The sequence below is a fragment of the Euwallacea fornicatus genome, chromosome 2 (assembly GCF_040115645.1).
Source record: "Euwallacea fornicatus isolate EFF26 chromosome 2, ASM4011564v1, whole genome shotgun sequence".
Classification (NCBI taxonomy): Eukaryota; Metazoa; Arthropoda; class Insecta; order Coleoptera; family Curculionidae; genus Euwallacea; species Euwallacea fornicatus.
The window spans coordinates 7,389,418-7,411,107 of record NC_089542.1 but is presented as its reverse complement, the minus strand read 5'-3'; the positions used below and the strand labels follow the sequence as shown (position 1 = coordinate 7,411,107).

The 21,690-nt window shown below is 32.7% G+C and overlaps 3 protein-coding genes and 1 long non-coding RNA gene across 5 annotated transcripts; 2 read left to right on the top strand and 2 right to left on the bottom strand.

The window, feature by feature from the left end:
• Nucleotides 1-1,433: 1,433 nt before the first annotated feature.
• Nucleotides 1,434-2,865, bottom strand: LOC136344882 (uncharacterized). Its single transcript, XM_066292766.1, has one exon. It carries the CDS (start codon nucleotides 2,776-2,778, stop codon nucleotides 1,618-1,620), a length of 1,161 nt encoding a protein of 386 aa, XP_066148863.1. The 5' UTR covers nucleotides 2,779-2,865; the 3' UTR covers nucleotides 1,434-1,617.
• Nucleotides 2,866-3,000: 135 nt separating this feature from the next.
• Nucleotides 3,001-5,364, top strand: temp (protein prenyltransferase alpha subunit repeat-containing protein tempura). Its single transcript, XM_066301746.1, has 3 exons — nucleotides 3,001-3,283; nucleotides 3,342-3,647; nucleotides 3,897-5,364. Exons 1-3 carry the CDS (start codon nucleotides 3,213-3,215, stop codon nucleotides 4,828-4,830), a joined length of 1,311 nt encoding a protein of 436 aa, XP_066157843.1. The 5' UTR covers nucleotides 3,001-3,212; the 3' UTR covers nucleotides 4,831-5,364.
• Nucleotides 5,365-5,515: 151 nt separating this feature from the next.
• Nucleotides 5,516-21,345, bottom strand: LOC136350208 (zinc finger protein 532-like). 2 transcript variants are annotated; one of them, XM_066301723.1, is made up of 12 exons: nucleotides 20,876-21,344; nucleotides 12,864-12,953; nucleotides 8,683-8,727; nucleotides 8,322-8,548; nucleotides 8,105-8,265; nucleotides 7,768-8,054; nucleotides 7,513-7,706; nucleotides 7,117-7,264; nucleotides 6,923-7,056; nucleotides 6,668-6,863; nucleotides 6,493-6,611; nucleotides 5,516-6,443 (listed from the first exon to the last, which is right to left on the bottom strand). In XM_066301723.1, the coding sequence occupies exons 3-12, from the start codon at nucleotides 8,722-8,724 to the stop codon at nucleotides 5,516-5,518; spliced, it is 2,436 nt and encodes an 811-aa protein (XP_066157820.1). In that variant the 5' UTR covers nucleotides 8,725-8,727; nucleotides 12,864-12,953; nucleotides 20,876-21,344. The 2 variants fall into 2 exon arrangements, with proteins under 2 accessions (XP_066157820.1, XP_066157821.1); XM_066301724.1 differs by lacking the exon at nucleotides 12,864-12,953 and having other exon boundaries at nucleotides 20,876-21,345.
• Nucleotides 13,238-13,821, top strand: LOC136350248 (uncharacterized). Its single transcript, XR_010734114.1, has 2 exons — nucleotides 13,238-13,579; nucleotides 13,666-13,821. It is a non-coding gene; the product is annotated as an uncharacterized lncRNA (long non-coding RNA).
• Nucleotides 21,346-21,690: the final 345 nt, after the last annotated feature.

Genomic DNA, 21,690 nt, shown 5'->3' with positions numbered 1-21,690 from the left:
AATGTATCTTTTTCGATTCTTGAACATGAAGCATTTATAAGTTATAATGGAATGCAGCTTCGAATTGGGATCCATCGTCAGATCATGCTGATCAAATCGTCTTGGTAAGAGTGGTGACGTATCTATTACCTACACAGTATAAAGTAGTTAAAAATTTTTTTTTAATTTACTCAAAGTCTTATTTTTGATACTTATGATGTATATCGTATTTGTTTATTTTTTCCCAGCAGTCGAAAACTGCAAAAATAATTATAGAGTACTATTAAGCAAAAAAAATACTTTTTTGAATTTAAAAATTTTTAATTTCAATAATTTTTTTTTTAAACTTTTTCAAATATTTCTTTTCATTTTTTAATTATCTATAAAAATATGTTCATTTTTCGGTAATTTCAAATTTATCTAATTAATTTATGTCAAATAATTTTGTAAGTAATTCAGTTTTGGTGAAGCCGTAAAGTGTCGAAAAAGTCATAAAAATCAAAATAAATGAGAATTGGTACTATGTTGTATTATGAAATGTATGTTTACTTTCAACAAAAAAATATTTTCATTAAAAAAACCGCCATGCTATATTTAAAAAAATGAAATAAACGCCGGTTTCCGGTGTAACCGGAAGTCATATCAGGTTGAAAATATTTTTGCAGTCAGGTTTTTTCCACAAAACAAAAATATACAAACTTCAAAAATACAATAAACTTATAATTTTCGATATCCTAATTACGTTATCTCTCAAATGCGTACCCTATATAATATAATAGTAGACCATCGGACACATTTACTTGTGAACCTGAAAGTAGTTATTTACATAACAAAGTAACGCAGAAGAGCGAAAACTTACGCACGAGGGCATCAATCATACGAGTGTGTTAAAGAATTTGTGAGTTATGTACACGATCATTCTTACATACATGGGCCATATATAGAAAAAATAAAAATAAAAACGTCTATTCAACTTGAAATGGAACCAGTAGTTATATTATGGTCATTGTTGAAGCGATGTCGCTGGTCACATTTACTTTAAAAACCTCATTTAAATTAAGAATAAATATCACTTTAACTGTAAATGTAACGTGAACCCCAGACACTTCCCTATTGGGCAACTAGGCCATTCCTTTTACATTTCATGCCATTCTGTTCAATATTATTGTCCAAATTAACATACTTTTGCTGTTTTGGAGACTCGTAAGATATAAGTAAATAATTGCATACAGACATATTTTGCCTAATTCACTAACATCATGTATTATTAATTCTTTTATCCAAAACATTTTACTTTTAGACAATTCATTTATTTTTTAACTCACACGCGTTAGTATATGATTTCGCCGGTACTATCTGCCTGTATTACCGTTACTTTCGTAGGGAATCGTGGAAAAATAACATTAGCTGCATTCATTTAGGGTTTAGATAATAACAGTCATTTTGCAAAGTACTGGTATTAAACACTGTATTAACAGAACTTTTGTATGCATATTTATTTACATCACATGATAATATTTCTATGAAGAACTCTTATAGTTTGAATCTTAAAAAAATATTGGCAAAATAGCAGATCTGCAAGACGTCTATTTCAATAATTTTATCAACAATTATTACCTGTAATTCACATTCTATACTCTAAGAATTGTCATGTATAAATGACTGAACAAGAGTACTTCGTGTCAAATCAGTTGAGAACCTTTTCATACTATAGTCCAGCTGTGTATTCATATTTTCATGACACTTTTCATAACGATGTACAACACAAGTATTCTCAAAAAGACTTGGAATTTTTTTCCCTACAGTTTCACTAACATTAAATTTGCTAACTCTTAAAACTGCATTAAAACTATAGTCAGTTACAGCTTCAAAGTTCTGCAACACTATGGGCCTCTTTTGATTAACATGGTTCAAACAAAACTTTTTAATAGGCAATCTCAATGTTTGTGTCACCACCCCATCTAAAGAAGGTACCACATAGTCGTTGACTTTCAATGCTAAAGAGTACCGAGTTTGTGCTTTAGTTCTTAAGTTACAATCATAACCAATCACTTGGTAGGCAATATCTACCGGCATATTTAAAGGCACGTTATAAGAATAAAATGTTGCCCACATGTTTAAGGTGTTTGATAGATTCTTTATAAGCTTAATTGCACTATACAACAAGTTTTCTTCATGATAAATTATGAAACTTTCAACACCTAATAAATTATGGAAGCTCAAGAATTCAAATAACGATTTCTTAGTAAAATCACTGGGTAAAACACACATAGTACTATTAAAACTAGGCTTAACTTGTAAAGTATTTACTAACATCACTGAAACGTCTTTAGGTCTATTCGAGGCTCTAAATGAGACTGCAAAAGCCTCTCTATTGTTGGATATAAAACTACAGGAATAAACATAAAAAATATATTCAGAGTTATTGTTAAGTTTTAAAATAACCAACTGTCCTTTGACGGGTCTACCCTCATCCTCAAATAACAAATAACACAATTTAGGGGCTGCAGCACTTGCGTGTCGAACTCCAATACCTTTTACAAGGTTTTTTTCTATTAAAAAAGCACTAAATATGTGTGACTTGCTCTCAATTTCCTGCCATGTAGGTGGGGGTCCCCAGTCATGTTCCAGAATCAAAGAATCAATTTTCTCCAACTCAGTAAGATTACAGGGGGTACCAAAGAAGTTGAATACCTCGAGTACATGTCTTAAACGGTTATATTGTTGTCTGTATACTAGAAACAGGGCTACACTGACAACAGAAATGAGAAGTAGAGCAAGGCGCTGGTATTTTTTCATTTTATAAAGGTTTTTGTAAGGACATTGGTTATAATTAATTTAATTAAACAAAAATAAATAAAAACATAGGTTATGATGTTATGAATAAGATCACTGCTAAGCTGACAAGTGACATTACTATAATTGACGTGTAATGAACACTAGGATATCTGTCCTTTTTTGTTTGGTGGTAAAAAACTAAGATATCAATATACTCTCTCTCATGTAAGTTTTGATAATTTACCCCTAGACGATATGTGCTAATCCACAACAAACAAATGTCAAAACTTTATATTTATAATTTTCACATTTTTCTATAAAAATATAATTAATAAAAGTTGAAATAGACATTTAATGAAACACAAATATTATAGTGGACAAAGTATATTGAACTTCCATACGTCTCATTTTACAGTTTCCGAGTCATTTTTAACCAAAGAATAAACGGATCCATCATGGAATATGCCTCGTTATCAGAAAAGATCTTACGTTCAATTCAAAAAATCATCAAAAACGACCCCGAAATGTAAGTAAACTAAATCTATATCCTTTCAATATACTCAGTAATCCATTTTGTACTTTAGTGAAGATTTTGGAATAGTTCCAACTGATGACAACTCCAGAAACAAGAGCCCTGTTTTATATGAAAACCACCATTTAGGTCTTGAGTCTTGGTGCATTAAATACGTTTACGATTATGTCTGTGCAAAACTAATGCAAGTGCGGGGTAATTTAACAGAAAACAAAGTTGTGTCCAGCATAAAAGAGGATTTGAATTATTTGCTTATTGGGGCTCTATTAATTAATCCTGATGTAACTACTTTTTGGAATATGAAAAGGGAATTGGTTAAGGGTGATGTATTGAATTGCGAAGGAGAGCTATCATTTAGGTATGTTTTAAACTATTGAGAGCCTGAGTTTTTATCCTGAATCAATGAATGATTTATGGATTAAAATTTTCAGTTATTATATCCATGTGAAGTGCACAAATCCTATGTAAAAATTTTATGACAATCTTATTACTAAGATATAATAATTGCAATATCCATATTCATTCACTACTTGATTCAGCATTTATAAGCAAATTCTTACACTCAAAAAGTGACTGTGTTTCATACATAAAACGAACAATTTTGCAGTAAATTGGTGCTAACAAAAAAACCCAAATCCAATGAGGCATTCTCATATCGTCGATGGCTTATTACTCTCAGTATAAACAAATACAGAACAGGCTTGGGCTTCTTATCATTGCACAGTCTTCTTGATTCTGAATTAGCACTGTGTACCCAGACTGCGTCCAGTTCACCAAACAACTATCACTCCTGGACACATAGAGAGTGGATTTTTTCACTGTTTTTGCCTCATTTCCCTAGTATTGTTATCACAGAACTCGAATTCAGTGAACAATGGATTAATGGACATGTTTCTGAACATTCAGGGTACCACTATAGGCAGGTAGTGATACACAGTTATAGGCATCATAAGAATTTAAGAATGCCTGTGGATTGTTTCTATAGAGTAAGTACTAAGTTAAATTTATCAGATCAGTGGGGAAATTTTGAGGAATTGTTGGTATTTTTATTGGGACCTTCAGCAAAGATTAAAGAGTATAACTATTATGTAAGTTACATATTGCTGTTGTTGTATGAGCTCCAAGACGTTATTTGTTATATTGATAAAGAGTACATTGAGCATGAGTCTCTTTGGCTTCACCGAAGATCAATAATTTATAAACTACTTGAAATATGCCATGATTATCTGGGTGAACAAATGAATCCCAATAGAAATTTATCGGAGTTTAAGTCAATCTCCAGTGAACTGGGAATATCAAACAATGTAATCATGTCAATTTCAAATGACACCAATTACAAAGGGACGCAGGCCAAAATATTTAAATCCCAACCTACCAAATTTGAATCTACTAGTTTGTGCCAGATTTTGTATGACAGTGAAAGAGATTTTATAAAAAGGAATAGTCTGAGGAGTGCTCTGCAAAGTGAATATGCTAAAAGGTATGAAAAATGGCTTAAATATGTTGTGGGATTCAATATAGAGTTGTATTTTATTGATTAACTCAATATTTTGATATTTAAACAGATATTGTCATGAGGGTTTGATTAATAATTTGAAAGTAGAAAGTTGCATTTAAATTGCGTTTGTAAGGTAAGGTTTTGAGGATTCCAGAAAAATTGAAATATGCTTTCTTAAGCAATTATGAAAAATAATTATTTTGTTAAAATTGTAAATACAGATTCCAATTAATGTTGTCTTGTCCTCTAGTTTAGACTCCTTGAAAACAATCAAATGATATAATGCGCAACTAGAAACATTACTAAGAAATCCTGCTGCAATAACAAGAGTAATTTTTCAACTAAATTTAAACTGACTGGTTTGCTTTGTATTCAGAATTTTAGGTGTATTTTAATTTGTTCAACATTATGAATTGAAATTTATTGCATTAAATTCCAATATGACGACATTCCACAAAAGATGTGTGGGACGTTTAGAGGTCAAAACGAACTTGTTTAGCAACAAAAAGCTAAAAACATGTTATTATTAGTATTGAAACTGTTAAAGTAAGATTAAACAAGGTTGAATCAAACAGAACCTTCGTCCATTAAAACATTGAGATCCCCGAACCTTAACAATTTCATATGTCTTTAACCCACATTTAAAATGAATTTGTATTCTATGTATTTATCAACTTTATTATCAAACTGAGGAACATCTACATATAAAATGACATAGTCTATCTAACTTAAATAGAATTTTTAATCAAAAAGGCCATCCCATGAATACGAAAATGTTTATTGTGCAACTCAGCAGTTTCAAATTGATCCAGGCACACTTTGCACTGATTCTCTTTGACATTATTCGCCAAATAAGGCGCTTTTACTATCTTAGCCAATTCGTTTACTGCACCTTTATCGAAACAATCGTTCACCATAAAATACTCTTTGGCATCGGAAATGTTATGATAGTGCAAAAGGTGTTTCACCAATGAAGGTTTTACCACAAAACACTCCCCACATTCCATACATTGATAAGCCGTGGAAATATGCCTGTGTGTCTTAACATGCTTGTGAAAAGCCTCCCTTTCCAGCTCTTTATAGTTGCATAGCCTACATTGATAAGTTCCATCAAAAGGAACAGCTTCTTCCGCAGTCAAATCTGGCTCTTCTAATTCAGATTTCCTCGGTCTGTTGCAAGGTTTATGCCGCTTTCGCGGACGGTTTTCATCACTAGAATCACTCCGGTTTTTCTGCGGAGAGTTTTCGTCTAAGTCACTGGAGCTTAAACTCCTGTTCAACACCTCGGAATCTGGATCAATGTCCAGTTTTTCGACGTATACTTGTGGCTTTGCATATTTACACTCGATCTGGTGGCGACGTCTTTCATTAAAATCGATCTGGGCTTTGCAGAGGATGCAAACACATTTATCCGGTAAATTTCCGGAGGGTTTTTTCATGGTTCCCACACCTCGCATACGGCCTACTTGAAGGAGGCATTTATTGCAATAGGAAGAGGGTTTGGACTTGAGGCAGATTATTTTGTTTTTGCACGATTTGCAGAGTCCAGATATGTACTTTGAAGGTACGAAGTTTCCAGGAGTTCGGACGCGTTTTGGCACTCCGCCTTTATGTACTTTACAATTTAGTTGGTGGGTGGCCATAGTTTGGACAGATCTGGAAAAGTTTAACTTTAGTAATTGAAGAAAATAGTTACATAACTTACCTAAAATAGCACTTGCAGAACTTGCACATGAAAATGTAGATGCAACGCGATAGATCTCTACAATGGAAATCCAGATGTTTCTTCATTTGTTGCAAATTCATATCCTCTCTTCGGCAGCACTAGAAACAAATAGAATTCAATATTGGCTTTCAAATTAACTATATTAAACACTCACAGAACACGCAAATGACTTCAAAATGTTCCCGCTTTCCTCCTTATGACTTAAACAGTGATTCTCACAATCTTCCAACTGAGTAAACACCTCCTTACACGTGCTACACATATAGCTAGTATCAATATGAACTTGCTTGAAATGTGGCCCAAAAGTTGCTTCAGATGCGAAGATTTTCCCGCAACGTCTTCCAGGACATCTGAAAGTATACATATTACCTGCCTACTCTAGACAACCCACAGGATTTGAAGACCTTACCTAAATCTAACTGACTTAAACAAATGGAAACAGACTTCATCCATGTGGTTCACAAGCTGAACGACTTCCTTAAATTCAATTCCACAATCCGGACAGACATACGGAGCAGCGTTATCGTGGATTCTTAAGTGCGCCTAAAATGCAATTTGTGATATGTATTTTTTTTATTTTGGAAAATAGTATAATATGCTCACATTATATGAGCAGGCAGTGGGTGAGATTAATTTGCATCTACCACAACGATAACCTTCACTGCAGGGTCTGTTTTCACCCAAATAGTGGCTACTTATGGCACCAGATACTTGTACAAGGCATTCGGGACATTTAGTGGTATCTTCATCGCTGTAAACAGTGAAAAAAGTTCTATCTTTGTTAAAACTAGTTATGAGATCCATCACTTTGGGTAGCTCAAAGAGTTTCATATTACGTAACATATTAACAAGTCCAATAGGGCCAAATATCAAGTTCTAATATATCTTAATTATCATGCACTTGGGATAACTGTCAACAATGCAATAATGATGACGTATATATATATATATATATATATACGTCATATATATATATATATATATATATGTTAAACTTACGTAATATTTAAAATAGCAGGCTGCTCTGTGGGTTCTTCGATGGTCTCTACTTTAGTTATAACGGGCATTACCATAAAATGATCGATGCCGTTAGATATTCCTGAGCTCTCATTCAGAGCTTGATTCCCCGAAGTGGTGTCCAGTCTTTCTTGCGACTTAGAAGACACATCCATAACCTCACAAGGAATATTTATCTAGAAATAACAAGATTTCTTCTCAAAAATGAGAATACAAAAATGATATCAACATTCGTACCTGATCATTTGCAGATTCTTCAATCTCAGTCTTCACTCCTGTTGCTTGCTGCTCACTCTCCTCACTCAATCTGCTGCGCATCCCTTCCTGCAACTCCTTCAAAGTCTGTAGACTAATAAATTTACACTTTGGCACATTTTTGGCCACTTGTTTCAAGGATAAAACTTGAGTCTCCCCGTCTCCATTACGGGTGTTGATCATCAAATTTGAAGGTATGAAATTGATTATATCACTACCCTTGTCTTCAGGGTTGGGAGAGTAAAATTGGGCATTTATGAAGTAATCACCTAGACGAACAAAGATAAAATAATGTGTTTTTTATTTTATTTTAAGCAACCTTCAATTGGTTCTTCTTCATGATCAAAGAGGTAGGGCACATCAGGATGCCTAGTAAATCCTGCCAGACCAAAAGGCAAAGTTGATATTTCTATGTGTTTCAGGTTGATAGAGCCCTTGTTGAGACTAAAGTGTTTTCGACAATGAAGTAGAAGAGCGCATCTAAAAAATTAGCAATAGACCCAACTTCATTACAAGTTTTTTCATTAATTTTTAACCTGTTATAAAAAATCGGTTGCTCATTTGTGCACTCTGAACAGTTGAACTTGAAAATGACGATTCTTCGATTAATATGATCAAGAAAGGACTTTTTTGAATAGAACATATGTCGGCATGAATAGCAAGGGTATACACGCAGGTCTAAAGCGGGTTTAAATGCAATCCACTCTTTGCAGTCGTCGGGAAATAACATTTCCCATTTCACCTCTGAAGAGTTTCGGGAAAGCTAAAAATTGATTTTTGTAGTAAAAAATTGAGGAAATGTGCCGGAATTAATTCAATTTGAAAATTGATACTGAGATATGTAAATCCCTTAATTGTGATCTGCACAGAGGTGCAGTTGTAGAAATTGATACTTACTGAAAACATGCCTTGGTTAGCGGGAGCCTTTGAGGGTGCCATAGCCTAAAAAGATAATATATTGTACAACAAGCACGGAAAGTTACTTATTCCGCACGAGCCGCAGGCGAGTGCAGTAACTTTGATATGTAGAAAATGGTCATTTGATGCAAGTTGTATACAACATTCTTTCTATTCGTCCAAATATTTGTGAAAAATAAGTTATTTACTGCTTAAAACTTCAAAATTCGATACAACTGCCATCAAAATGGCCGCCGTCCTGTTGAGCTTTGTTTATTTTGCTCCATTGCTATAGATACCGATACAAAGCGGTGGGAAATAAGCTTATTTCCATATCGTTGCGCGCGCAACTTGTAGGAAATGAAAATATGTGGTAATCTAGAATCTTTTGATACAATTTTTGAATCGATAAGAATTCAATATCCTTCTAGTTATAGAAAAAATATTTTGCACCATCTTTATTTTCTTTTCTCTTAATGAGAGTCAAAGAAGTAACTGGCTTTGACCATAGGGACTAATAAGACATTGGTGTTTTTTCGAGGTTTTATGTTAATTTACCGTGTCACCCGAATTATAGACACTTTTGGTAACCTCAGATTATCCAACCTTATGCATTTTGAATTCCCACATAAATTCCAAAGATCACATTAAGCTTTTTTTGTTGTTATCCGGGGTAACTCGATCACCATATGACCTCAAGGATTTCTATTTATTAAATCGGATTTCCAATGTATTAGAACTGAATAAGCTGAAATTAGACAAAAATAACAGTTTACTTTGTTGCAAAGAGCTCTAAAGTCCAGTTGTTCAATAGCCATCCAAAAGCTGACTTCGCTAACCCATAACAGATACTCTAACCACTCCACAGGAATAGAATTCCTGTCACAACCTGGCACAAAGGAAATTAATTTGACAGCAATGCTATATTTATGGGATGGTTCCAGTGCCACTTCTGGTTGAGCTTAATCGAACCATGATCGAATAACCGGATCACAGTAACTCTCAGGAAATAGATATTTGTTTTGCAAGGTGAACAAAGTAATCAATTTGTTATTAAACCGTCATTTACAGCCAAGGCGAACGCCGGTCTATGAAGAGAGCTGAAGCAGTAAAGCTGCATTATCCGAGTAAATCGCATTTTTTCCCTTCAACTCGTACTAATTGAGATCTTTTATCATTTCAGTTGTGTACGTTTCTTATACGTACTCGCAACTTTCTAGTTTTAGTGCCGACGATTAAAGTTGTAAAGAAAACATTATTAGCCATTTTCAAATTTTAACATCCACCTTGTAGTTATGTAACGAACCATTTCCGACCTATTTTTATACGTCTTTTTTTTATGGCAAGTGAACTGTACAGGGTGTCCCATTTTCGTTGGAATCGTGGGATATCTCGGATATTAACAAAGATAAAGAGATGCGGTTTTCGCGAACCTGTGTCACTTTTTAGTAAAACTAATGATGACGTTAACAGAATTGATCCGGCTATCTTAGTTTTTGCACTACAGGGCGTTTTTGAAAATATTGTATTTTGGAACCCCTCCTATAGTTTGAATATGTGTTGAGTTTTTGAAAATGTATAAACGGTGTCGGATAGAGATTTTTATGAAAAATCCAGTGGCATACTTAGATTTTATTTATAATTCTTAGTTTTCGAGATATGGACCAAACTTATGTTTTTTTTAATGGGACACCCTGTATATTTTTACTTATTTTGATTCCCCTAATTTTCCCTATTCCAAAGATGCTAAACTCGATATGGCTATTTCAAATAATGTCAATAATTGAAATTATTATTTGATTGACTGCAACATGATATTTAGAAATATTACAAGGCATGTTACCTGAGTTATTAGAGGATACTCCTTTAGCTCAACGACATGATATATTTTATCAACAAGATGGAGCCCCGCCTCACAACTCAAGGTACATAAAGGCGTTTTTAGATTAATACTTTCCTGAAAAATGGATAGGGATGCATGAACCTGTGCGTTCTCCACCCAGATCACCTGATCTTTCAGTCTTAGATTTCTTTTTGTGAGGATATTTAAAAAACAAGATTTATCGAAGACAACACGAAAATATGATTAGTTTACGCATTGCTACTGAGGAAGCTTTCCAATACCTAGAAAGACACCCGGTAATAGTTTTAAACGCCTTAAACAGAATATCCAAACTATGTCAAAAATGTTTAGATGTGAACGAAAATCAGTTTGAACATTTACTTTAATTTATATTATTATGCAGTTAAAGAAAAATGGTAAATTTGTTATTGTTAGTGATATATTCATGTTCCAAAAATAAAATTATACGTTGAGCCCTTTTATAATTCATATTGTTAATTAGATATTAACTATTAATATAATTATTGACAATTGTAATTGTCACTAATTATTTTGTTTTATATATGGCTGCTTTTAGAAACTATCCTCTTTCAGAAAATGTCAATTATTGACATTATTTAATAACCATATCGAGTTTAGTATCTTTAGAATGGGGAAAATTAGGGGAATCAAAATAAGTAAAAATATACAGGGTGTCCCATTAAAAAAAACATAAGTTTGGTCCATATCTCGAAAACTAAGAATTATAAATAAAATCTGACTATGCCACTGGATTCTTCGTAAAAATCTCTATTCGGCACCGTTTATACATTTTCAATAACTCAACACATTCAAACTATAGGGCGGCTCCCAAAATACAATATTTTCAAAAACGCCCTGTAGTGCAAAAACTAAGATAGCTGGATCAATTCTGTTAACGTCATCATTAGTTTCACTAAAAAGTGACACAGGTTTGCGAAAACCGCATCTCTTTATCTTTGTCAATATCCGAGATATCCCACGATTACAACGAAAATGGAACACCCTGTACAGGGTCGTTCTACTCCACGCCCCACCAATTTTATACGAATATACGAAAACTGATCAGTTAGCAAGTAAAAATATACAGGGTGTCCCATTAAAAAAAACATAAGTTTGGTCCATATCTCGAAAACTAAGAATTATAAATAAAATCTGACTATGCCACTGGATTCTTCGTAAAAATCTCTATTCGGCACCGTTTATACATTTTCAATAACTCAACACATTCAAACTATAGGGCGGCTCCCAAAATACAATATTTTCAAAAACGCCCTGTAGTGCAAAAACTAAGATAGCTGGATCAATTCTGTTAACGTCATCATTAGTTTCACTAAAAAGTGACACAGGTTTGCGAAAACCGCATCTCTTTATCTTTGTCAATATCCGAGATATCCCACGATTACAACGAAAATGGAACACCCTGTACAGGGTCGTTCTACTCCACGCCCCACCAATTTTATACGAATATACGAAAACTGATCAGTTAGCAAAGTAATGTTTCACCACATTGAATAAAAGGACGTAAGCTAAAGTAAATGCTAAAAACATTAAAATGTGGAAAGGCGACATGTGTATGGCGTCGCGACGCCCATTTAATATTTTTTTAGAAACATGCCTTTTTTTCAAAAATGTGAACATCGATACATTCTAAGCAAGTTTTGTGTAATCTTTCTAATTTAATCAGAATTTCTAATCATGTAAAAACTATAGAAGAGCAATATAATAGCACATGTATTAGGTACCTAATACCAGATTCATATTAACATATTATAAATAAACACTTTTGTGTAAAACTTCTCTAGAATTTATCGATATTCACATTTTTGAAAAAAGGTATATGTGTGGAAACGAAATATAGCGTCGGCACCGCGACGCCAAACGTGGCTTTCCATATTTTGACGTTTTTCGCATTTATTTTCGCTCCCGTTCTTTTATTCAATGTGGTGAAACATTACTTTGTTAACCCCATCTGTTTTCGTATAAAATGGGGCATCGAGTTTGAATGACTCCCATACAATGATCTCGTCAGTCTTTCTGTCATCGCCATAACAGTAGTAGTAATAAAATCCTGTATTACATATCGAAGGTGGTTAAATTATTAATTGTACGACAGTATCTGACGGCACTACTACCTTTCCTTTCAGTTTTAAGTGAAGCGATTAATAAGATGACTGCGACCAGCTGTTACCTGTACGGAATCGTATTATGTAACACAGTGACGAAATCAACTAACTCTACACCAAATTTCACGTTCAGAATGGGTAATTTCCGAGGAAATATTTTCCACTGCAACTCACGTCATTGCCTAAATACTTACCACTAATTAAAAAGCCGTATGAATGTAAACTGCGGGGATGTCGTTTTATTGCGGATGTTATATTTTGGTACCGCTTTCCTATGGGAAACCCTATTTTGAAAATTTATTGATTAGTCGATTGAAAAAATAGGCAGTAAAAAACTTTTACTACCGATTATCTACAGTGTTACGTTAAAATCGTATGAGAAACTTTCTTATAATTAGTTTTATGGAAAAGTTATTCTACATAAAAAAAAAACCGCTTGGTTTTAAACCTAAAATGAAATAATCAGATATAAAATTTTTTGAATCGTATACCAGTTTTCTCAGAAATATGAATTTTGCTTAAGGAAATTTTATTATTGGTCTCAATAATGCACATTTATCGGTTGGTTATTGAAACCATGATAACTTTTCATCTTTCAATGTATTTTCGTAAGAATTCCGCAATTTAAATATGTAATTAATGCATAGCAATCATTTATTTTGCTAATAGGAAAAGACAGAGTTAATAACTCATGTAGCTATATAGGATTATTTACTTTAGTTTTAACTCATTCCACTAATGCTTCTCTTTCAAAATATTTATTCGTTTTTTGAGAGTGAACTTTGATATGTGTTAGAATATTTAACCCTTATAAAGGAACATCAGCAAATTTGGTTTCAACAAGACGATGCCTCGTGTCACAGTACGATAGCTTGTTAGAGCATATCTCCAAATTATTTTCAATGGAAAGGTAATTCACAGACATTTAAATACTTTTTAGCTAAATCTCCTGACTTAACCCCCATGGATTATTTCTTGTGAATTTATTTAAAATAGAAAGTCTACAAGAAAAGGCTGTTTCGAGATGTTAATTATTTGGAGATGACCATTTCGAAAGGACATCAGAAAATTACTTCAAATATTACAGTGAATGTATTAAGGAAGTTTAGTAAAAGAAGGATTAAAAGTTTCGAAAGATACAGTTGACTATGTCGAAGCACTAGTGAAATGATTTAATGCTAAAATATATAATCCTACATATTTACATAAATTATTCACCTATCTTTTCTTATTATTAATACAAAAAAATTGTCACGGTTTAGTTACATATTTAAATTAACGCAATTGTTATGAAAATATATTAAAAGACGAAGTTATCATGTTTTCAATAAATAAGAGATAATTGCGTGTTATTGAAACTAAAAATAATAACATTTTCTAGAACAGAATTCATATTTTTAGAAAAGCTGGTGTACGACTCCAAAAATTTGATGCCTGATTATTTCATTTTACGTTGAAGGCCATGCAGAACTTTTTATGACAAATAGCTTTTTTTCGTAAAATTAATAATAAAAAAGTTTTCCATATGATTCAAGCTTAAGCAGACACACTGTATACAATACAGATTTTCTTTTAATACAGTATCTTAGACCGTTTACCTATCTTATATTAAATGTTTCAAATTTGCCAAATTTTACTCAACACCCCATATGATATGGTGGTCAAAAATTCTGAGGGTAAATCTGGTAATGATATTAGAAAAAAAGTTCATATGAACATGAGTGCGTTTTCGCTTCCTGTTTGTCATACAGAATTATGAAAAAATCGATTTTTCTTAATAACTCTATTTAGGTATTAAATAATATAAATTATGGAGATTATTATGAAAATATATTAATATATAATTATATAATTAATAAATTATAAACAATAAAAAAATTAGAAAGCATAAAATGGGCATAGATACACATCTTTTAAGGGGAAAACAATGTTTCTTATTTCATCGGTGGCATCCCCGTTGCTATGACTGAACATTTTAAACGAAAAATATTATACGCCACTGGTTAAACAAACTTTCTGAATGTTTCACATTTATGCGGGAAAAGGTCTCTTAAATATTTTTTTAAACTTTGACGGTTATTATTGGAAAAAAAATTTATGTAAATAATTTTAATTACGCTATTGGTGAAATTAAAAACATTCTTTTCCCTTTAAAAAATGTGTCTCTACACCTAATTTATCATCCCGAATTTTCATAAAAATATTCACTGCCAAAATGGAGTTTTAGGAAAAACTAAAAAAAAATGCATTACTCTGTATTTCAGACAGAAAGCGAAAACGGGCCAATATTCACATTACTTTTTTTCCTAAAATCACCTACAGACTCACCCCCTGAATTTTTGCCATACTATTATGAAACACCCTGTATATAAATACTATAGGACGATTGGCCGTGGTTTTAATTATCTAAGTCAAGTATATTCATTGTGACTGTTGTATTTATGTTCACTGTGGAAGCCTGCCACATTTGCACGTAAATGCCCATATAATATGACAGGAAATATTACTGCAACAGTGAACATGATATGACCAGAGTCAGGTTTCAGTTCGAGTTCCGGAGCATCCGTCATAAGTAGAGAAATTCGCTTGAAATAATACTTCTCTGAATTTTTTTTTATAAAGCGCTTAACACAGATAGTAGATAAAAAAATATATTAGGGATATGCATCTTTCCACATCCATTAACACCTCCAATAAAGCAGGAATAAGATTCAGCTTTGTGTATGTTTACTATTTTAAACCATTTCTTTTTTTGGGAATTTTCTGGAAGATTTTCTTGTTTAATATTGCAATTTCTCCATTCCCCATATCACAAATCTCCATTTTTCGACATTCGAACACAGACACAGGAAAAACTCATACATATACATATATAGTTATATTATAGTATTTTTGAAAAAAACAACTACTTAAAAAGTTTATTTAATTAAACTGTTTCTCAATTTCCAATGTCATGTATTTCCAAGAAAATGTCGGGAAAATTTCTTGATTTTTTTTCCTGGCCAATCTCCCGTAGCCATAATGGAAAAACTTTGCCCAGTCAAATCTTCGAGGACCGTCCAAATCAAATTGATCTTTCACGAAAAATTTAATTTACAATTTTTTTCAATTCCATTGTCACTACATTTTCAGCACTATTCAGACGTCATATCGTGTGCAGAGAGTAGTTATACTACGTTTGAAGTAAATACCTCAGATGTTAAGAAACGGTTAAGAAAACTAATTGTAAAATGTGCGTACATATACAGGATGTCCGAAAATAACATTCTAATATTTTGGAGAGGTGATTCTAGATATTAAAATAATTTAAAGAAGTTCTTATAAACATACCCCGAAAAATTAGTTCTTGAATGCTAGAACTCCTTTAAAGGGGAACTCTAAAGTGGTTTTTCCGCAATATTTTCGAAATAGTTTGAGCTAAAATTATTAAACTCGATACGATGAAATAAATTTGATTAGGAAAACTTTTTTTGTGTTTATAATTGCAGATCGTAGTCAGGGGCGTCACATACAGGGGGTCTCCTACGTAAATGTTGTCCCAATTTTTTTTTGCGACAATTCTTAATTTTCAAAATGAAACTACCGAATCGCAAATATTGTTGAGACAAAAAGATTCTCTTAATTCATTTCGTCAGAACAGACCGTTCTCCAAAAAATGAGTATAAACCGATGTATAATTACACCGATATCGAAATTTATGAAGGAAAATTTAAAGAACCCATTGAGATAAGAGGGCCATTTTCAATATTTTTTTATGAATAAATGATAAATCCTTAATAATATTGACCTTGTTATAAATGGCTAATAAGAAAATATCTCTATTGAAAAAACACCTACTATGTTTATTAACATGTGGCAATATCAATGTAATCGTGCATAGGTTCATAAAAACCCGCTTTTCTGGTAAGCATTCTATCCTAATGAAATTAAATAAGAACTTTTTTACTTAAAAATATTTACGATTCAATAATATGATTTCAAAAATTAAGAAACCTCATAAACAAGAAAGTTAGGGCAAGATTTACATAAAAGACTTCCGGTATATGACATTCCTGATTTGAATTTACAGTTATTAACACAGAAAAAAGTTTTCCGTTCCAATTGCCAACAGTACGCTGCATTTCATAATTTTAGCACAAACCGTTTCGAGAATATTGCAACAAAAACCATCTTCAGAGTTTCCTTTTTAATGTGTTCTAGTCCTTTTAAAAAGCAATTTTTGGGGTATATTTATAAGAACTTGTTTTATTTTAATATCTAGAATCATCTCTCAAAATATTTAAACGTTATTTCCAGACACCCTGTGTAATTAGTTTTGTTCTTGCAAGAAATCTGTTTACTCTTCAACTTATGAAATTGCATGTGTTTTTAAATCAGAAAAATAGAATAAAAAATAATTTTACAATAAAAAAGTAAAATTGAAAGAAAAAAAAATTTTGACACTGCAATGTTTACACAATTAAGGATATTTATACTTTTTGTCTTATGAAATTTGAAAGTTTGTCTTTATATTTTAGAAATACGCACCGTTTTACACTGATAAATTTAAAAAAATAAGGTCAACTAACTGCATAATAAGTCAAATATATCGAGGAACAAACTTTATAATTTCAGTCACTTGTCAGAAAGTACTGAATTCTTCCAATCTGTTATAACTTCAGAGACGTAAAATTTTTAATGTAGGACTGAACAATAAAAAAGCTTTATTATTTAAGAGGATTTTAATTACGAAATGTACTCAATTAATGAAACAAGTAAATATATATAATATACATCCTATACATAAATTATTGAAAATCTTTTTAATGCCCAGGCAGTAAAATGTTAACTTTACACCCTAGGCATTAAAAGTGACACTTTACAGTCTGTTTTGTGTAATTAAAAAGTCACTTTTTTGCCAATCTGCGAAAAACATTATTGTTAATTATTGTTAATTATTGTTAAGTTTATTGTTAAAAAAACCCATTCAGACCTCAATCCCCCAAAAGACAAGATTAGGAAATACAGATACTTCATTCACGTCACTATAAAAATTTGGTATATACACGAAAAAACCAGGAACATAGTTATACTTAACATAGTACGTATAGAGAGTATTTAGATTTTTGTAAAGTTTTATTACATTTTCTTACTTTTCAATGTTGACCTTTCTAAGTAATATTTTACCACAGATGGCTTTGATTGGCAGTAAGGTAACTTGACTTTTGTCAGAAAAGGCCACGTTGTCATGGTAAAATGTGCCAAAATACAAGAAAGCGATACAATAAATAAAAAATAAATACATATATATTTTTTTTATTTATTGATATCTAGATAATGAGAATTGAGGTCGAGCGAAAAGCGCTTCGTACTAAAATTCAGTTAGCAGCAGTCATTCTAAAGCCATGCCAAGTAACTGAAAAATATGCATTCAATTTACTGTTGGGCATCCCCTATAGACTGCAGACGTGTTTGGGGATGAATGGCCAATGCATCAGCCTCTTGGTAAAGTTGCCAGTACATTGATCTAGCGGCTCTAAACTAGACAACACAACAACATATTAAAATTATAATTTAAATATTTTTCGAAACTATAAAATCTATTGTGAAGTATCGTAAATACCCTTTGTCTGGTATTTGAGGGATTTTTGGGAGAAATTTAGAGATTTAAACACTGGGAGTAACACATAAAATTTCCTAACCCACTAATTAGCGTCGTCCCGAGATCTTCGCAGTTTTCACCACCCAACAAAGACCATGTTGTCTCTTGCCCTGGACTCATATTGGAACACACTTCTGTATCACCAACATATCCCGATTCCGTCCCATGTTTGACGCTGGCGTCGGATTATCAATATATAAAGCCATATGAAAGCACGGCGATACTTATCCCTGCATGCCAATCTTGCGTAAGCTTCACTGTCCTCTGAACAGAAGAAAGCCTCTAATATCCTCACACAGTCAATAGAGAGCGTAACCAATATTTCAGTGGACCAATACATAATAAGTAGGCCTAACTACAACAATTGATACATTGTCTTCGAAATTCTTGACTAGATGTCGCTCACAAGTTTGTTGTACAGGGTAGCTAGATGCTTGTCCCACTACAGCACAGAATCCAGGATCATCTGGAGAAATTTGACTTCCTCTGATGGTTCACAAAGTAAATGCCATCATTTAGTCCCTTCCTGATTTAATGAAATCCTGTTTATAGAGAATCTGTCTTTACTTTATTCTGTCTTGATGGGACTGTCAATGGAATTTTCCAAAGAGTGATTGAAACTGGAAACACCAGTATTATCCTCACACGAATTATACTAGTGATCATTAGTAAAAACTCGTAGTAAACAGTTCACATATGGAGTGGATTAAGCCATTTCCTTTTTATCATCAAATATTGGGTAAAGACTATAATAGCTAATTAGTCTATCCAAGATGTGCCTAACACTTTTCCACGCTTCCCTAAGTTTTTTTTAAAATGATTACCCTTAAATGTATATATCACCCTCATGGTGTTGTGTGTTAAAAAGGTAATTTATTTAAATTAAAAAAAAACTATTCTCAGAATGCAGTCCCTGGGGATTCCACTTAGTATCCCTTGCTCTAGAGAGAGTTGTCCATTAACCTCTACTATCTGTTGTTGGCCCGAACAGTTGGCTGTAAGCATGTTTACTCTCAATGCAGAAGTTATAGAACTGCAGCTTCTTTTTGAACTTTTTATTATCCTCAGAGTTGAATACCTTGCTGAAGTTATCCAAGGAAACCTGACTGTAAATTTTATTGTCAAATGCCTCAAGTATGTATCTTGTTAGATGCAAGGTTTATTTTGTTGTGCCTCAGTTTTTTTTTAAGTCCAATCCACAGATATATGTGAATAAGTCATCTTCAAAATACTGCTCAATTCTCATTCATGTTTCTTTCTAGTGCCTTTGAGACAAGTAGCAGTAAAAATATTAATCTGTAGCTTTTAGGAAATATATGCCCTATCTTGTAAACTGGTGTGACTAAGGCAGTTTTTAAAGCAGTTTGAAAACACACGTTTTGGGCAACATTCATAGATATTATTAGGAAAGCAGATAAAGCTTTCAAGATTTTTATATTGAGCCCCAAAAGGAGTTTACTGGTCTTGTCACTTAGTTCTTTGGTACATCATTGATTCAAAAGGGTATGGAAAAAATATGTAATCCAAACCAAAAATTTATTTTAAACAAGTCATGATAGGATCTATGCCCATTTATACCACACTGTTTTTATGGAGCTTGAAACCATTCTTATAAAATTGTTGTTGTCTTTTGGTGAGTTTTGATCAAATCCAGAATGCTATTTAGATAATACCAAATTACCAATTCATGGAGGAATGGAAGCTAATTTGCTATCATCTATAACTCATCACTAACTGAGTTCTACAATATGCCTTCTCTCTGGGAAACACACATTATGTCCATCTTTCAAGATGTTCAGGAACACTTTGAAGATACCATCTACATTATCAGTGAAGCTCCAATGAAGTCCCAATGTGCAGTTTCAATCATGATACAGAAATTAGGCAGTTAGATATTTAATCGGTGAGTTCCATTTAAAATTGGAGTATTGAAGTCCTTTGTTGAAGAAACATCAAACACCTATTTCTTGTGTGCAAAAAGATATAAGACTTTGTGGAAAGTTATTAGGAATATGAGGTTTGTTAAATTCAGATTTAAAACATATTAGAATTGAGTAATATAATATTACTAACAGTTACCTAGTTGATGAACTGAGCCAAGTAACTTCAACCTGACTTTGCACCTACACTCTAATTCAATAAATTTAGACCTCCATAAGAAATTTGTTGATGTCAGAATAACAATAAACTGACATCAACAAATTTCTTAAATGGTTTCATAATAGTAAGTGTCAGAGGCAAGATTCTTGATATTCCGATCTGATTTCTAAACTTTGCCAAGATCTTAAAATTTCTTTGTCAGACTCATATCTGAAAAGACAATTAAACTTGGCAAAGTTACAATAGAAATCTGATCAAGATTTCAAGAATCTGGCCTGAGGTTTAGAAGAACCAAGCTTAAGCCTTAATTCAGCAACTCGGCCTGAAAGGTCCATATTACTGCAGACATAGTTTGTTCACTATATACAAAACAAACTAAATCAAAAGTAATGTGTGCCTGATCTTGCTGTTGGATTAGAAAAATTGGCAGAACTGTAATAAATGTGGTTAAGTATGAATACTTACCTATTCCACACTGGGCTCACTTCTTCATATAATTAAACCTAACTGGCTGAGGAATCGCTCAATACAGCAGTATGATCAAATTGTCAAAATATTACTTTTGTACTTCTCTGCAATTTTGTGCAAGGTCCAGAGGCCTCTAAATTCAGAATTACATGGAAATTGGAGCACGAAAAGTAAATTCAACTCAGAAGTCTTCTTGCTCAATGCCATATGCTGTGCTCAATCTATCATCTGTCATAGAAACTGTCTGTCTATATACCAGTCAACAGTATCACAGGGCCAAATTATGACGTCATCAGTCGTCATTTGTCATCGATGTTCCTCAAATTTTTATAGAGGCTTTACTGTACGTATTCGGCGGAGCATCAGGGTTTATCCTGGGTCAAAGTCGTGTCAAAAACGGCACTATCCGTCTGTTAGTAACCGTTGCGGAAATAATCGTTAATTTAGGTACATTTTTATTTTGCATTTGTAAATTTTCAATCTCAACTTAAGCGTTATTGTTTCGGTCGCCTTTCGTTATTATTTTTGCATTTTTATCACGTTTTGGCTTGTGCGTTAAAAATTATCAGTCACCCACACATCCTTATTGAGTGGAAACGGTTACGATGTGGTTTGTAGCACATCTAAACACTTCAAAATACCATAAGATTATACAATAGTCATCGAAAACTATCTGTGACGGCACGTAATAAAACTATAATAAAATAGAGAAAGCTAAAAATGTTAGCCATTTTATCTATCAGATATTTTTTAGATGCCGAAATTCGTTATTAGTGTATTGATATTTACTATAACATGTGAGGTTATGCAGC

Coding starts and splice junctions, on each gene's coding strand:
- LOC136344882 (XM_066292766.1), bottom strand. CDS start 2,778: ATGAAAAAATACCAGCGCCTTGCTCTACTTCTCATTTCTGTTGTCAGT.
- temp (XM_066301746.1), top strand. CDS start 3,213: ATGGAATATGCCTCGTTATCAGAAAAGATCTTACGTTCAATTCAAAAA. Junction 3,284..3,341: donor ATCAAAAACGACCCCGAAAT/GTAAGTAAACTA, acceptor TTTGTACTTTAG/TGAAGATTTTGGAATAGTTC. Junction 3,648..3,896: donor GAAGGAGAGCTATCATTTAG/GTATGTTTTAAA, acceptor ACAATTTTGCAG/TAAATTGGTGCTAACAAAAA.
- LOC136350208 (XM_066301724.1), bottom strand. CDS start 8,724: ATGGCACCCTCAAAGGCTCCCGCTAACCAAGGCATGTTTTCA. Junction 8,266..8,321: donor CAACCGATTTTTTATAACAG/GTTAAAAATTAA, acceptor CTAATTTTTTAG/ATGCGCTCTTCTACTTCATT. Junction 7,707..7,767: donor AAGAATCTGCAAATGATCAG/GTACGAATGTTG, acceptor TGTTATTTCTAG/ATAAATATTCCTTGTGAGGT.